The following is a 16120-nucleotide window of genomic DNA, read 5'->3' on the forward strand; positions in this document are numbered from 1 at the left end:
ATGCAGCAGGAGATTACTTGTGCTCATTAAAGGTAGGTAGGCTCCAAATTCCTTTAAAGGGCAAGTCTCTGGCTTGTAGGTGGAGCATCGAGGAGAGAAAGAATAGGAAAACAGAGAAAAGGAAGGTAGGCACTGCTACTGAAAGGCTTGAGTGGGACGGAGCCTGGAAGGCTAGGAAACAGGCCTGAAGAGAGGATCTCAGGAAGGACAGGGAATGCCGAAGTTCATGGCTCCCCTCCTATTCTTCCCATTGGTTTATCTGAAGGTGTAGCTCTTTCTGTGCCAGATCACAGGTACAGCTTCCCCTAACCATTTCATCCAGGTGTAAATCTTTCAGTGCTGGAGCACAGACACCACTTCTATAGCTTACTCAGTCCCTGCAGCTGTAACCTTTTAAGTTCCAGGTCCCATACATTACTTCTCCAGACATAACCCTTTCAGTGCCTGAACAGCATAGCCCTAGCCAGTTTAGAAACTCTTCTTGCAAAACAGTTAAGGTTAAAAGAATTTACAATCTTAGAAGGCTGTAAATTCCCCAGGCTGAATGGGGTTCAAGGAGTTTATGAAATGAAAACCTTTGGACCCATAGGCACGGGAGCTAGGTGTGCGGGGTGGGGTGGGGTGCTGGAGCACCCCCAGGTTTTATGCAGGGTCCCGGCTGCTGGCTCCACTCCTGGGGCTCCACTCCTGGCCCTATCCCCACCCCCAGCTGTGGCTCCAGCCTCAACCCCCTTACTCCTGGCCAGGTCCCTCCCTCCCAGAGACACAGCCCTGCTCCTGGCCCCAGCTCTGGGTGGGAGGGCGGACGGTGCAAGGGGTCTGGCTTTCAGCACCCCCACTATTAAAAGTGTTCCAGCGCCACTGTTTGGACCACCTGCACAGAGCTCATTGCAGGATCAGGGCCATTAACTGCATTTAGTTTCCTCAAACTCTTGAAACTAGAGTTAGTGTTGTAAGTGCAGATCAGATAACTTAAAATAACATTATTAGAATGTTGTAGTCATAAACAGTGGGTAAAACAAGCAGGATTTAGCATCATAATTTTAGGGAATTCATCCTGCTAATACAATAGGCCCTGCTTGTTTACCTGGATTATGGGTTAGAGCTATAAGGAAAGGATTTACTCTTATTGTTCTTGGTTACTTTCTGTTCCTTCCTCCCCCACCCCAATATTCTGACTACATATAAGAGGGATTCACCAAAACTGCTACTTAGTGGCTTTAAGAAGGACAATTTTTGATAGCTCCTTCACATTGGTTTGAAGGGAAAAACAAAACCAACCATACAAAATCCCCAACACCATTCTGCTTAATTAAGACCTAAAGAAACAGTGCAAACTTTTGATGATTAATTGAAGCATGCTGTAGCCTGATGCATATTTAGTTATTATAATATGATAATTTTATCTTGTTATACAAACTGGTCCCTTTGGGAACATGATTTAACTCTGCAAACATACTGCGCTTATTGCATTGTTCATTATGAAAAATACACAGGCTAAGAACCATAAAGAGATGTATATAAGTACTATCTGTGCAGCAGTTGCAGGGAGCACTCTTTCAACATGTAATGACATAACCCAGGGGCAGAAAAACACAAGATTGGAACTCCCAGAATAACTCTTCCAAAGAGCTGAGATCTCACTAAAATAGAGGCTGGAAATTCAGATCTTGAGCAGTAAATGAAAGAAATGTGTGGTTTTAATACCTGGTGTGTTTATAGAAAACATCAGTGTGGATGTTCTGCTGAAAACTCACTTGTTACTACTTACTTTCTCTGTGCTAAATCTTGCTTGTCTGATGCCTGAGAGTACTGTCATTACCTTTGATAAATGTTGAGTGTAAAATATATTGGGATAGCTCAGCACCTCTAAAGAGGTGATAAACACCTTGCAGGAATGGACCCCAAGGGAATAATACAGAATTGGCAAAACAATTGAAGAGTTTCCAAAATTAACTTTATCTTTGTCTTACCAACTGTAAAATATGATATGAAGGCCAGATCTGCACTACAGACATTACCATCATACCTGTGTCAGTCAGGGATGCTATGAAGTGTGATTCCTGACCAACAGAGCTGTACTCACAAAAGCCACAGGTGTAGACGCAGTCATACTGGCAAAATTGTGGTTTTGCCAGGATAGCATATTTTGCACAAGTGGTCTGAAATAAGCGAGACTGATACAAAATGCAGTTTTGGCAGCATACATTGTGTCCATACTAGGAGCACTTTGTCAGTAGAATATACTGGTATAGTTATACTGGAAAAACACTCATTGTAGACCCGGCCTAATGTAATCACATAAGAGTTTTGGAAAAGATTGAGGATAGACAAGCCAATTGAACATGTTCAGTTTGAGAGTCCCTTCTTTTCTGCGTTCTTGCTGTAAACTCTTGTCACTGAGTGCGCTAGATACTATTTATTGATACATTTTCCTAAGAGAAAGGCAAGTATCTGGTAAAGATAATTCTGAAGGATTTAGTCTTAGTATGAAACCAAGGTCTGTGAAAAAGTTATGGGAATCCTGACTTCTATGGAAGACTTAAACTACAGTTTTTGGAGCATTCCAGTTTCTTTTTAGAATAAGATCTGTTTCTTACTATACAAAATCTTAATTGATATTTTTTGTTTTATTTCCCAGTGCCATTGTTTTGTAATTACAGAAGTGGCTGGACTATTAGCTGTTTTAAAAGTTGTACTCTGCTTGTTCAACCACTAAGGTTAATACCCTGTTATGTAAGGTTCCTATTAAATATTTGCACAAGCTCAATACAGTCTTGTAACTGATGAAGAAGAGGAAAATATGTGCACAAATCAGGAACTTTAATCTGGCCCCCAGCTTTCATCCACATATCCTGCCACATAAACCATAGCACTTGGCTTTACGCTTGTCCTGATTTTATCCAGTGTACCTTTATCTTTCTGCCCTACTCACTCAAAGCTAAAGAAATACATTGTTTTAGAACAAAGGTTCTCAGACTGTGGTCTGTGGCCTACCTGTTGGTGGTCCATGGAGAGCTGATTGATCACATAGCACTGGCTCCTTTACTTACTTATTTCCACCTGGTAAATTGAATTAAGAGAAGTTAAAAATACATTATATACTTTCTTAGGGTAAGATTGTGCCTTAAGGTACAGCACTGAGCAAAGGGTGATGACTTAGCTGCCTTGTCCCAGGAAACATGTGCCTCAGAGATCCCTGAGCCACAGTTCCACCACTGCTGTTTGGGGCGTGGGAGTCTTTTACTACTGTCCTTTATGGATGAAGCATACACTCTCAGCTAGTTTTGATGGCCAGCTTGTAGTGGGATTTATTTAAGACAGAGGAGGACAGTATATATATGGAGTGGGCAGCTTCTATTCTTCCCTCTATGCCAGGAGCTGAATGCAAGGCCTTACATGGCCCCACAAGGAGGTATGGGAGAGCCTTACTCCACCTGCATGGCTGCAAAAAAACTGAGTACAACTGAGCCCCCCAGGATTACTTTTCTCGTGGAAGCAGTTGCTGTTTTGCCACAAGGGGAGGTGATTGTAAGTGGGTGGATAGGTGATCTTCCTGGTGGTGGGTGAGTGGTTCTCTCTATTAAGATGTGGCCCGCACTATGGAATAGTTTCAGAACCCCTGTTTTGGAATTTTGTGCTCATTCTTCAAGACCACATTGTTATAGAACCTATGTACTTTGGAAGTGAGTGCTCCCAGCAATTACTTTCAAAGAGGCTAAGCTCTGCTTTCAGCTGGTGAGTTTCCCCCTTTCAGCTCTTCTCAGCATTAATGAAGGTTGTTGCAAAAGGGAGCATCTGCACCTCTTCCATTTTCGAGCTTTGTAGAACATTCTAAGAATTAACACTCTTAAATTGGTAGGGGAAAATATCAAGTACATTCAGTGATTTTAATGCTGCACATTGCTGTTTTGAGGTGCAAGCGGTTTTTCTTTGTTTTTATTGCTTCCCCGGCTCTTCTCTTGCCAGGTAAATTCAACGGGGCAAAATGATGCCTTCTAAAAGGAGCAGGTTCACCAAAGTGGGAAAGGAGTTGTACTTTCTCAGAAACAATGCCCTTGTGAAGGCATACTGCCTTCAGTGGCTCTGGGGGAGCATGATGGAAAGCACTTCTTGACTCACATTTGAATAGGTGTACTTTGTACTGCTGCCAATACAGCCCTGCTGGTTCTCAGGGCAGGCCCAGGGCCATGACAACACTAGGCAGCTCCTATTGCCAGTCTGTACTCCAAAGCATCCTGCAGCCAAAATTATAACTGCCCCCAGTGTGAGCTTCTTGAACCCATGCATGGCTGGCTATAATTTGGCCCAAAGTATTTTGATTTCCATTGATGTCAAATATGTTAGAACATTTATGAGATTTTGGCAAATCCCACTCTAAAGAGTAAGTGCTAAAATGTCATAATTATAGCACATTAAACACAAATCTAAATTATGGCTTGGCCTTAAATATAGTTTTAAAGGTGTACAGTCTGATTCAAATTAAAAGGTCAAGTTTTTTACATTGTACAATTTTATTTGTAACTACAAATCACGACACAATTTGTGGAAGGAAAAACATTATTAAACTGGCAATATTTATTCTGTTAAGGTGAATAAAATGCAGCACGTAGTTCTGTGTTACGATAGCTGGGGGAAGGAGCCAAATCATTCTACTAAAAATTAGTTTGCCAATAATTTTGCAGAATGATGACATTGCTTCAAAACCAATCCTTTACAGGGAAATGGGATGACTGTATGGCAGGCTCTCTGAATCATGAACTTTCCATCACTCCTGGACAGTAAATTGCTTTAACAATTAGTCTTTTGGGGATTTCCCCTCCCACCCCCCAGAAATCAGACAATAGTTAATATCAGTGACTGAAAGGTCATGTTGTCTAATGGACTGGATATAGGAATAGAATCCTTAGTCCTAAATCATGGGTTTGCCATTGATTTATTGTATTGCTTTGTGCAAGTAACTTAACTGTTCAGTTTCCCCTTCCATAAAATGGGGATAAGAATACAGACCTCACAGTAGCGTTGCCAGGATTTGAAGATGAAAAGTGCTATGTAAGTCTTATTATTATGGGGAATTTTCTTGCACTTGACTATATGAATCCAATTTAAAGCAACAGTCTAGGTACTTCCATACTCTAGATAGACAGGAACAACTGTAGATAACAGCACAAAGAGCTAAGAATGTAATTGGGGAAAGAAGAATGTAATTGGGGAAAGAAGTTGGAGGCTCTAGAGAACAGAAATGATTAAATCAGTATAAGATGGTTGCTAGAAAATATTTACCAAATTAGAATAGAGACATGAGAAATACTGGAAAGAGAATGAGGACTGTGAGGTGAGGAAAATGGCATCAAGTACAAAGCTGCACTCACTTTCTTATGAATGATTGAAATGATCTCCCTAAAATTCAGGGAAATAACACCAAAATTAATGTAAACATTAAAAAGTTAAATCTCCACATACATGTCAGAAGAACTCAAAACAGGGTCAAATAGCACATCTTAGAGAACTCTTGGTGAGTTAAAATGTACTCAACCCTGATAAGAATCACTTTGCAGATTTTAATAACACAATTAGGCATCTCCCCTCTCACTCAAATATGTATTTTTGTGTCAATCTTACTTGGAGTAAACCTCCTCCCATTCTCTTCTAGTCATTATTTGGAATCAACACCCAAATGGGGCATTTCCTTTTCCTTCCTCACATCCCATTTAGAATCCTGTTTGTAAGGGCCCTCATTACATTACTCTGGTACGGTAGCTTCCATGTGTATTTTATCAACTAGCTGCTGAGCAGAATTCCTCTGAGGCTCTTGATAATGGATTTTAAGTAATGGGAATGTAACAGCATTAGTCACATTGGTCTTTAGTGTTGGTTACTGGTTTAATAAATACAGTTAGGCACTTTCTTAAACATGCTAAAAAGCCCCAAGGACCTCCAGAGCTTTTCAGTGATGCACTATTTTTTATTATAATCTTTTCCATCCATTTCAGAAGTTCTGTCAGCCTCCTGGCCTGGTTGGCACAGGATACCAGCTGCCTAGGGAACAAGTAGTTAATCACAAGCCTGCCTCGTTCTGCTCACAAAGAGTGAGGAAGACAAAGTTACTGCAATAGAGTTCTGAGGTTGAGTGCGTAGATGTCTGATTGGGTGTTTGCATCTGATATAAACATTATTTTTATATTTTTGTTGTAGAAGATGATGTGTCAAATGTACAAATAATGTGTGCCTGGTGCCAGAAAGTGGGAATCAAGCGCTATTCCCTGAGTATGGGAAGTGAAGTGAAATGCTTCTGCAGTGAGAAGTGCTTTGCAGCTTGCCGAAGAGCATACTTCAAGAGAAACAAGGTAAGAGAGCCAAAGAAAGATGTAACCCTACACAGGCCTAGCTCGGGTCTCATTTCGTAGCTAGCAAAAAAAAAAATTTTTTTTTTTGGTTCTTTCTGTTTTGTCTGTTCCCTTTACCTTTCCATATGTATTGTTTGTTGGACTATCACCCCTTACTAATGTGTAACCTGTTTTCTCAGTTTCCCTCAGCTTAATGCCTTAGTTCTGTGAGGGTGGATGAATTTAATTAGACGATAGTAATAATGCACTATAAAATAAGAATGATGGTTTTGCTTTGGAATCTTATTATATTTGCTCTATGTGTAAGACTAGGGGAGGGATCTTCATAGCTGTGCATAGGGAGGTAGACATACAAGTCTTATTTTTGGTAGGTGGCTATATCTTGCACAGCTGAAGTCAAGAGAAGTTTTGTCATTGATTTCAGTGGCAGCAGGATCATTGGCGATGGCATATGCAGTTAGGCCCTGATCCAAAGTGCAGTGAAGGCAATGACTTCAGTGAGCTTTGGATCAGGACCTTAGTTTCATGCTTTTAAAGTTTATCTTCAAATGTAAACAATTATGGACCTACTGCTTTAAAAAAGCTCAGACATTTTGGTGTTTTGTGTGGGGTAAGCAGTGACAAAACCATCTATCATAGCACGAGGCTGTTTCCAGTGATCTGAAAGATCATTTTATCTCAAGTTAAAATGGAATTCTAATATTGGCTTGATTTCCCAAAGTGAAATGACCACAAAAATTATTCTAATCTGTAAAGTGCAGTGACTGAAAGTGCCCTGTACTTTATTTTAGCAGCTGGTTTGTGCAGCAGAATATAGGGTGTTTCTGTTATAAAAAACAAACAACAAACCTCCCCATCCCTGCAAAACACACCAACTTCTAATTGTTACAAAAAAATAGCTATGGCAGTTTGATACTTATTAGTGTAATAGAGGAGTCCTTGGGTGAGACTCATTGATCTAGAAAGCTTTATTTATTCATAAAATTCTTCACATTTTTGTTTATTAAACCTGCATATTTTTCCCTCATGCTGCAGAACATTTGAAGTTTGTCATCTTAAAAATAATTCCCCCCCCATCTGATACTTGCAATCTATGGTAAAAAAAAAAAAAAAAAAGGATTTTAGACGCAAGAAACATTGTAGCTGCAAATTACCCTCCTTTATAAATTTGGGTCACATCATTCTGTCCCCCCCACTCCGCCCCCAGAAAAGCCTAAAGAATTAGGTTGCAAAAATCAGCAGAGTGGAATTTTAGTGGCAGTCTTTGAGAATCAAGCTCATAATGTTTACTGGAGCAGATAGGCAAGTTAAACAATCATGTGGAAGCTTCTGTGAAGTGTAGTGTTTATCTCTCTTTATTTGGAGGACGTGGGGTGGGTAGGGAGAAATGCATCTAAGATACTCCACATTTTGACATGAACATAGTAAATTTCTTTCATGTAAGATGGTTTATAGAATTGGATGTTCAGATCATGGACAGTGAAGTACCCCTGTGTGTGTGTGCGCGAATATGCACAAGTGTGCATGCTGTAAGCTCCCTGGTGTAACGAAGGATCCTGTCCTGCACTTCTTATTGAGCTGCAACTCCTCTGGCTTCCAATGGCAGGATTTACTTGAGTAAAGCAACACACAGGAACATAGGAATTGCCAGTTGTCCATCTAGTGCAGTATTGTATGTCTGACAATGGCCAGTACCAGATGTATTAGAGGAAGCAGCAATAAATCCTATAGAGGACAATTATGGAATTACTAATCCACAGTGGGGCCTACAACCCATGTGTTAGTCTTTGGCTTATGCCATGAAGCAGGGGGCTTATATCCCATCTAAAAAACCTTTTAAAAAGATTCTACTTAATGTAATTGTGGATGTTGTCATTATCCATATCAATGTGTCATCCTGTTATGACTAAGAGAATAGGATCCAATTATATTTTGTGGCCATCAGAGAGACAGATTAATCATGTATTGTGTAAATAAATATTCCCTTTACCAGTTTTAAATTTGTTTCCTGTCAGTTTTGTTGGATGTCCCCTTGTTCATGTATTATAGGAAAGGGTAAAGTGAAGTGCCCAATTTACCTTCTTTGTACCATTCATTCTTTGTATTAGACATCTTATCATATCACATCTGTTTGTCTCCTCTCTAAACTAAACAGTCCCAAATATTTTGAATCTCTCCTCAGACAGAAACCTCTGCATACAGTCTAACTCTTTTCTGTAGATCTCAAGAACAAAAGAAGTTCTTATTCTTTTAAATGCACATTTCACCACAATAAGTTGCTCTACACTTCTCTCAAACAAGTCACAACAGTAACTGGGTTTTCTTCTGTAAATATTAAGGATCAACATGTGTCCTACTTTTCCATGTGCCTTGAGGAATTAAGATATGGCAAGGCAACACAATTGACAGCATTTGGATCATTGCCTAAAAGCCTTCTTTAAGTTAAAGGACCAAATTCCACCCTCGGTTACACCTGTGAGAGCCTGTGGCTGCATGAGTGAAACTGAGACCTGAACCTGGTCCACACATTATTTTCAATCTAGAACATTCTATCACCTCTATATTCATAGTGTTCAATATGAACAATCACAGGATGCAATACTCAGGGAATGTTAATGCTGCTATTGAAGTTAGGCAGGTTCAGGAGAGTTCAACAGGGAATTGATTAAATCATAGAATATCAGGTTTGGAAGGGACCTCAGGAAGTCATCTAGTCCAACCCCCTGCTTAAAGCAGGACTAATCCCCAGGCAGATTTTTGCCCCAGAACCCTAAATGGCCTCCTCAAGGATTGAACTCACAACCCTGGGTTTAGCAGGCCAATGCTCAAACCCCTGAGCTATCCCCCTCCCCGAAATGAAATAGCCCCATTTAATCCCAGTAAGAGACTGACTCTATGTGCTGCAGAGGAAGGTGAAAAACCCCAAGGTCACTGCCAATCTAGCCTGGGGGAAAATTCCTTCCTGACCCCTCTGATGGTGATCAGTTAGATGCTGAGCATGTGAGCAAGAGCCAGCCAGCCAAGCACCTGAGAGAGAATGCTTACTGAGAGCACTGTCTCACCCTGTCCAGTGTCCTGTCTGCTGTGATGGTCGTCTCTGATGCTTCAGAAGAAGGAGACCAAAAAAACCCAGAATACTTTGCAGGGAAAAACATCCCTTCCTGACCCTTGCAGGTGACTGGCTGAACCCTGCCATTAAAAACATAAACTGGAAGGGACCCCCAGGGCTCTCAAGTTCTGCCCCCACCCTCACATCAGAAGCAACCCCATCATGCAATCCCACTCATAAATTTGTCAGCCCTCCCTTTAAACTCATTACATAGTTTGCCCCCAGAATTCTTATTGGGAGGCAGTTCCAGAACTTCACTCCTCTGATGGCTAGAAACCTTCATCTAATTTCCAGCCTGAATTTGTTCATGGTCTGTTTATATCCATTTGCTCTAGTGTCAACATTGTCCTTTAGTTTAAACAGCTCTTCACCTTCCCCAGAATTTACAAGTAACAAGGTTGCAAAAGTTTCAGGTATACCCAGTAACCTTTAAACTCTTATTACTAGTCTGGCCATGTACCTGTCTTCTCCACGAGTCTAATGTTTATTTATGTATTTGAAAAGTTACACCACTCTACAGCTTCTCATTTTTCAAACAGGAGTAAAATGGTCACATTTCACCTGCCTTATGCATGTTTTAAACAGCATATCTTTGCAACAATATAGTGTTGTATTACAATAAATATGTACAGCTGCTGTATTTCAGTGAGGTGATAGGACTTTGTGGTCATTTCATTTAAGGCTTGAATTTCCTAATGGATTGTATAAGCAGTCTTCCCCGCTCCCACCCTGGCTAAGAACTGCTGTAATAAGCACTTGCTTAAAACTGTAGGACTGTTCAAACAGTAAAGAATAAATCATCATTCATGTCTCAAAATATTATAAAATAATGATGCAAATTATACACATTTTAATACCAATTGCTGCATATAGAATTAAGATTATCTCAACATTTAAATAAAACAAAAATCCTCTCCAATACATTTGGAAAATGTAGGCTCTGATGTGCTGCTCTCTTTACAAATTCCCATTTGGGTTAAATTCTGGGAGGAAACCAGCTGAAATCACCCTATCGAATGAAATCTATAAGGAAGGCACACAAACTCTACAAAAGCACCATTAATGTGCAGCTGTATGTTGGAGGTGCATAGTTGCATGCACACTACAACACCACCTCCACCCTCACATGTACTATTCCTGCCAAGAGTTACAATAGTCTGGATAACAGGAATCATTGCTAGACTATGGAATGCACTTACATTGCTGTATGGACCCTAATGCCTTAGTCATAGGTATGTATTGATTCTCCATGAATTTTGTCACAGAGGGCTTGTAGAACAGCAGCACCTGGGTAGCAATCCTCAACCTTGTGCTGCAGCAGCAGTGCAGGTATATATGACAGATAAATATAGTGAGACCCAACCACAATATGACTCTTGTCTAAATTACTAATAATAAATGAATAAAAGCAAGTTCAGTATTTTTTCTACCTCTTTAGGCAGAGAGATTAAATGTTTAGATTGTTTCTGCATCTGAACTCTTGTTCCTGTTTTGTCTGCTATACAGAGTCAAATGTAAATAATGAACTAGTGCATAATGATAACCTGTTGTGCATAATAATACCAATTAAAAGCAATGTTGCAAGGAAGAAAGTTTTTTATACTAATGTTTCTAAAAGAACAGATTTAGATTTAAACCTGTTCCAGTGCTCCCTTCCTTATAGATTTCATTCTATAGACCAGCCAATATAAGTCCAAGAATCACAGCAGCACATAGCAGCACACTTGCCGGCAAGTTAAAGAAGTATGGGCTGGATGAATGAACTATAAGTTGGATAGAAAGCTGGCCAGATTGTTGGGCTCAACGGGTAGTGATCAATGGCTCCATGTCTAGTTGGCAGCCGGTTTCAAGCAGAGTGCCCCAACGGTCGGTCCTGGGGCCTGTTTTGTTCAATATCTTCATTAATGATCTGGAGGATGGCGTGGACTGCACCCTCAGCAAGTTTGCAGATGACACTAAACTGGGAGGAGTGGTAGATACACTGGAGGGTAGGGATAGGATACAGAGGGACCTAGACAAATTAGAGGATTGGGCCAAAAGAAACCTGATGAGATTCAACAAGGACAAGTGCAGAGTCCTGCACTTAGGATGGAAGAATCCCATGCACTGCTACAGACTAGGGACCAAATGGCTAGGCAGCAGTTCTGCAGAAAAGGACCTAGGGGTTACCGTGGATGAGAAGCTGGATATGAGTCAACAGTGTGCCCTTGTTGCCGAGAAGGCTAATGGCATTTTGGGCTGTATAAGTAGGGGCATTGCCAGCAGATCGATTCAACATTGGTGAGGCCTCATCTGGAGTACTGTGTCCAGTTTTGGGCCCCACACTACAAGAAGGATGTGGAAAAATTGGGAAGAGTCCAGCGTAGGGCAACAAAAATGATTAGGGGGCTGGAACACATGATTTATGAGGAGAGGCTGAGGGAACTGGGATTGTTTAGTCTGCAGAAGAGAAGAATGAGGTGGGATTTGATAGCTGCTTTCAACTACCTGAAAGGGGTTCCAAAGAGATGGATCTAGACTGTTCTCAGTGGTACCAGATGACAGAACAAGGAGTAATGGTCTCAAGTTGCAGTGGTGGAGGTTTAGTTTGGATATTAGGAAAAACTTTTTCACTAGTAGGGTGGTGAAGGACTGGAATGGGTTACCTAGGGAGGTGGTGGAATCTTAGAGGTTTTTAAGGTCAGGCTTGACAAAGCCCTGGCTGCGATGATTTAGTTGGGAATTGGTCCTGCTTTGAGCAGGGGGTTGGACTAGATGACCTCTTGAGGTCCCTTCCAACCCTGATATTCTATTATTCTATAGCAAACGCACTGGTCCACAAGTTTCAGGATATTACATTTAAAGAAAATATTGGATTCATGATTGGACCACTGAGTCTGAAGCCTGAGAAGATTATTTTTTAAAATTAGTTTATTGAATCAATGGGTCAGAAAACAAATGTATTTTGACCCAACGGCTCTACCTAGAATGAAGACTGAATTCATACAGGTTATGAGCTCCATACATAGATATGTTAGAGACTGATTTTCTTGATTTGACTAGGGTATTGGGGAGAGAGTGAGTGCAAAATTGTCAGGCAGTTTATTACACTTGACCTTGTTGCTGCTTTGCACTGCCTTATGATCAGGGAAAAAAAAGACGATAAATGTTTTTGTTTACAGCGTAATCAAATCTCACTTCTACAAACAAACAAACATAAATCAAAAACTAAAAGTTTGTCACACAAGGAAATGTAAATAATTATAATTTTCTCTCCTTGTGTGGAATACTGATCTACAATACTTGAAATGAACCAGTAGCACAGGTAGCCAGGTAACTTGTCTAGTGAGGCTCATATGGCATTAAAAACATGTCTCCCTTTTCCAGTCCAGAGGGCTGTAATACATTCAGGAGACAGAGAGAATCCAGCTTTACTCCTCCCGCCACTTCAAGGTGGAAAGACTGGCAAGTGGTATTTCCATTGTGGCATTGGAATGAAATGCTGAAAATGATGCATTTTGTACTATGGGAATTTTTGTCTTAGTTGTGTAATGAGAATTAGTGTCAGCAAAACAATTGGGGCCCTCAAAAGTAATACACATTTATCTAGTGCTGAGTAATATTACGTTAGATAATTCTTTTCACTTTCAGATTGTATTGGCTAATTAATGTACACCACTATATGATTAAAATACACACACATAACTCTGAGTAAACATAGATTATTGTTTGCCCCCAAATTAATACTGAAAATCGTCAGAGAAAGTTCTCTTGATTTCAGGCTTAATTATGCAGCCTAACAGTGCATAAGAAATATTTAACTATCTTGCTATTAAGTCAAAGAATAATGACAAAATTGTCTGCTCCCTTTTTTCCCCAGACATCTGCACAATTTAATTTGCGAAGTGACTATCATTCATGAAAATTTTGGAAATTGTTTCAATAGATATAAGGCAGTTAATGTCCCATGACATTAAAAAGCTCAGGTTTTACATTTTAAGGTTCCTTTTCTAACATAAGCTTTGAAACACATGGGAATATGAACAGCAAATCAATATTTTTCCTGCCGATTCACCTTGTTTTAATTAGGTATTGAGAAAGGTCACAGTAGTGCAGGTGGTCTGCCCAGTTAGCATGGAATTGCCGTTGCTTGGCTTTACAGATTTTGTAGAGAAGTGTAATTTAAGAAGCAGTTCACAGGCCTGCTTCTACTGGGGATGCTGCTTTACAGAGAGAGAGCGAGAGAGAGAGAGCAGGGTTTCCAGTTCATTATAGGAAACAAAGGATTCTTCCTAAAGCTCTGGGGAACCAAACTACTCTCCATTGCTATGTTGGGATATAATATAATACTGATGAACAAATGCAGATAGGAAACTGGGTTTGGAGAGGAAATATTTTAAAGTGTGGGGCATGCCTGCAAGCTTTTTGATGAAATCTCTGGAGAGAGGGGAGAAGAAAATTGTCATGAGCAGAATAGATTAAGAGCCTGTGGGAGTGTAGAAGGCTCTACAGGATAGGGACCAAAGGTCTGGAGCAGTGCATCCCAAAATGGAGCAGATTACTGAGGTATGAGGCAATCCCTGTCCCACCAAGAGATGCATGGGGTCATCAAGATGGATGGAGATTATTTCCCTCTAGATCTCATCTGCAGGCTTTTTTATTTATTAAATTAACATAATCAGAAGTCCGATAAAACCCTTTCCAAGGGGCTAAGATTCTACTTGTGATTAGAAGAGAGGAGTGAAATCCCAAATTAACCCTTTGGTACCATCAGTCACTATCTCCCCATGCTCATCAACATGAAAGTATAATGTGTTAGCATCTCTAATGAAGAAATGCACCAGCACCTGACTGAGGCCACCAATGGCTTATTGGAGGTAGTGGACATTTTACTGTCCATCTGCTGCCATTTAATACCATAAATCTGAATCAAGTTCCCATTGTCTGAGTTACTAGCAGGTATGCAATCCAATTAAAAGCTGTGTTTGCTTTTAATTTTAACCACCAAATCACATTATCTCAGGTCATATTGCATTCTGGCTACTTTGGTTATAGAGAGATTAATGTGTTAATTATGAGTTCAGGATATACTGTCTCTTGGACAATGGGCATTTCATTCAAATGAGTTGACTCGTTTATCTGAGGTGTCCTCACATCTCTTCCGAACAGCTAAAGTACTTGTATTGCCAGTAATAGATTTTGTTTATGTACACATGTAACAACAAACTAATTTCATTATGACATGTCTGGATAAGCTTTTATCATTGTCATACACTGGGTCTATGTGATTTTAGCAGCTGGGACAGATTTAAATATGAGGGTGCTATGACATTTTAATAATGAAGTTTAAGACATGGAAGAAGCCATTGTTTATTGGCTACATTTTCACAGTGAAAGAAACCCTGCTTCTCATTCCTGTTATTTTAATTTTACTAAGATGCTTACTTGAAGTATTTTAAACCTCTCAAGAAGAATGTGTATGGAGTAGGAATTTGTGGAGGTGACGGATGTATGTTTTGCTGCATTAAGAAGTTTGGCAAGATAGGCTTCACTGTCTCTGCCAAGAACATTTATTGTATCACCTCATGGGATTTTTTTATTTCAAATCCAGATGACTCAAAAAGCCTTACTTTATCTCTGAACTTCTTTGGCTCAGTTATGTTTCAGTTAGACAGAGACAGTTGTTCAATAACACGTTGCTTTCGTCCCCTGTTCCAGTATCTCAGCTCACATCAGTTCAGATTAGTTCGGGTTACCGTAGCATCATATGAAATAATATAACCGGTCTTCAGCTCTGTTTCCACTCTGTCAGTTCAGGCTCAATATAGAAAATATTGTTTACTATGATGAAAACTTAGGATGGATATAAAGACATTTAAATCTAAGGTGCACAAAGTATATTTGATGCATTTTTCTCTATTCTCAATGTACACATTTATCATTAGTGCTGAGAAGAGCTGGGCAAATAAAGCAGAAAATATTAAATCAGATATTCTATTTTAAAAATATCATGCCATTTGAATAAATTATTGGATTAATTTATGAGTTTACTTGTCACTCAGTTCATTAAGTTGGACAAATATTGAAACAAAGTAGTTTAATTATATTTATTGAAAAAAATTTCAACAAACTCATGTTTTGAAAACGGTTATTGGACTAGCCATAATGCTGTGTACGGGACCCACCCACTATGAATTCTGGAAAATGTTTGAGATACTGCAATTTACTGAGCACACGAGTTAAGTGAAACTCTTGTAGCCTCCTGCTCTGATAGTGCTGTGGTGGACATCAGCATAAAACCCTAAAAAGAAAAGTGGTGTAAAACCCTTGAACTCGGATGAAGGTGGAAGTAATTTCCAGTTTTAAAGTTTTCCAATAGCACATGTCAATACCTCAATACTATCCTCATTAGTTAAAACCTTAGCAATTTCTAGTAGCAATTTCTACTGGAGAGATAGAAGTCAATGGAGCTGAGGATCTGGCCCTTAATTTTAAAAGTTTTTGAAACCTTTTTTAACCTAGAAACTAAAATGTAAGGTTTCTTCTGAAATGGAGAAATATTTTTTCCTAGAGATACTGGGGTCATATTAAGATGGGAATCTAAGTGGATTTAAAGGAACAAGTGATGTAGCTTACACCTTCTGGCCCCTTATGCTGAGGGGTATAACAGGAAAACCAAGTAACA

General features: G+C 39.7%; 1 protein-coding gene across 5 annotated transcripts in view; it reads left to right on the forward strand.

Moving 5' to 3' along the window:
- SOBP (sine oculis binding protein homolog) overlaps positions 1 to 16120 on the forward strand; it is a 152021-nt gene that overhangs the window by 19302 nt on the left and 116599 nt on the right. For all 5 annotated transcript variants that reach the window (XM_065588308.1, XM_005287672.5, XM_065588310.1 and 2 more), the window contains exon 4: positions 6196 to 6347. In XM_065588308.1, the coding sequence (XP_065444380.1) occupies positions 6196 to 6347 (152 nt within the window). The remainder of the gene's footprint in view (positions 1 to 6195; positions 6348 to 16120) is intronic.

This window comes from Chrysemys picta, chromosome 3 (assembly GCF_011386835.1).
Source record: "Chrysemys picta bellii isolate R12L10 chromosome 3, ASM1138683v2, whole genome shotgun sequence".
In the NCBI taxonomy this organism is placed as follows: domain Eukaryota; kingdom Metazoa; phylum Chordata; order Testudines; family Emydidae; genus Chrysemys; species Chrysemys picta.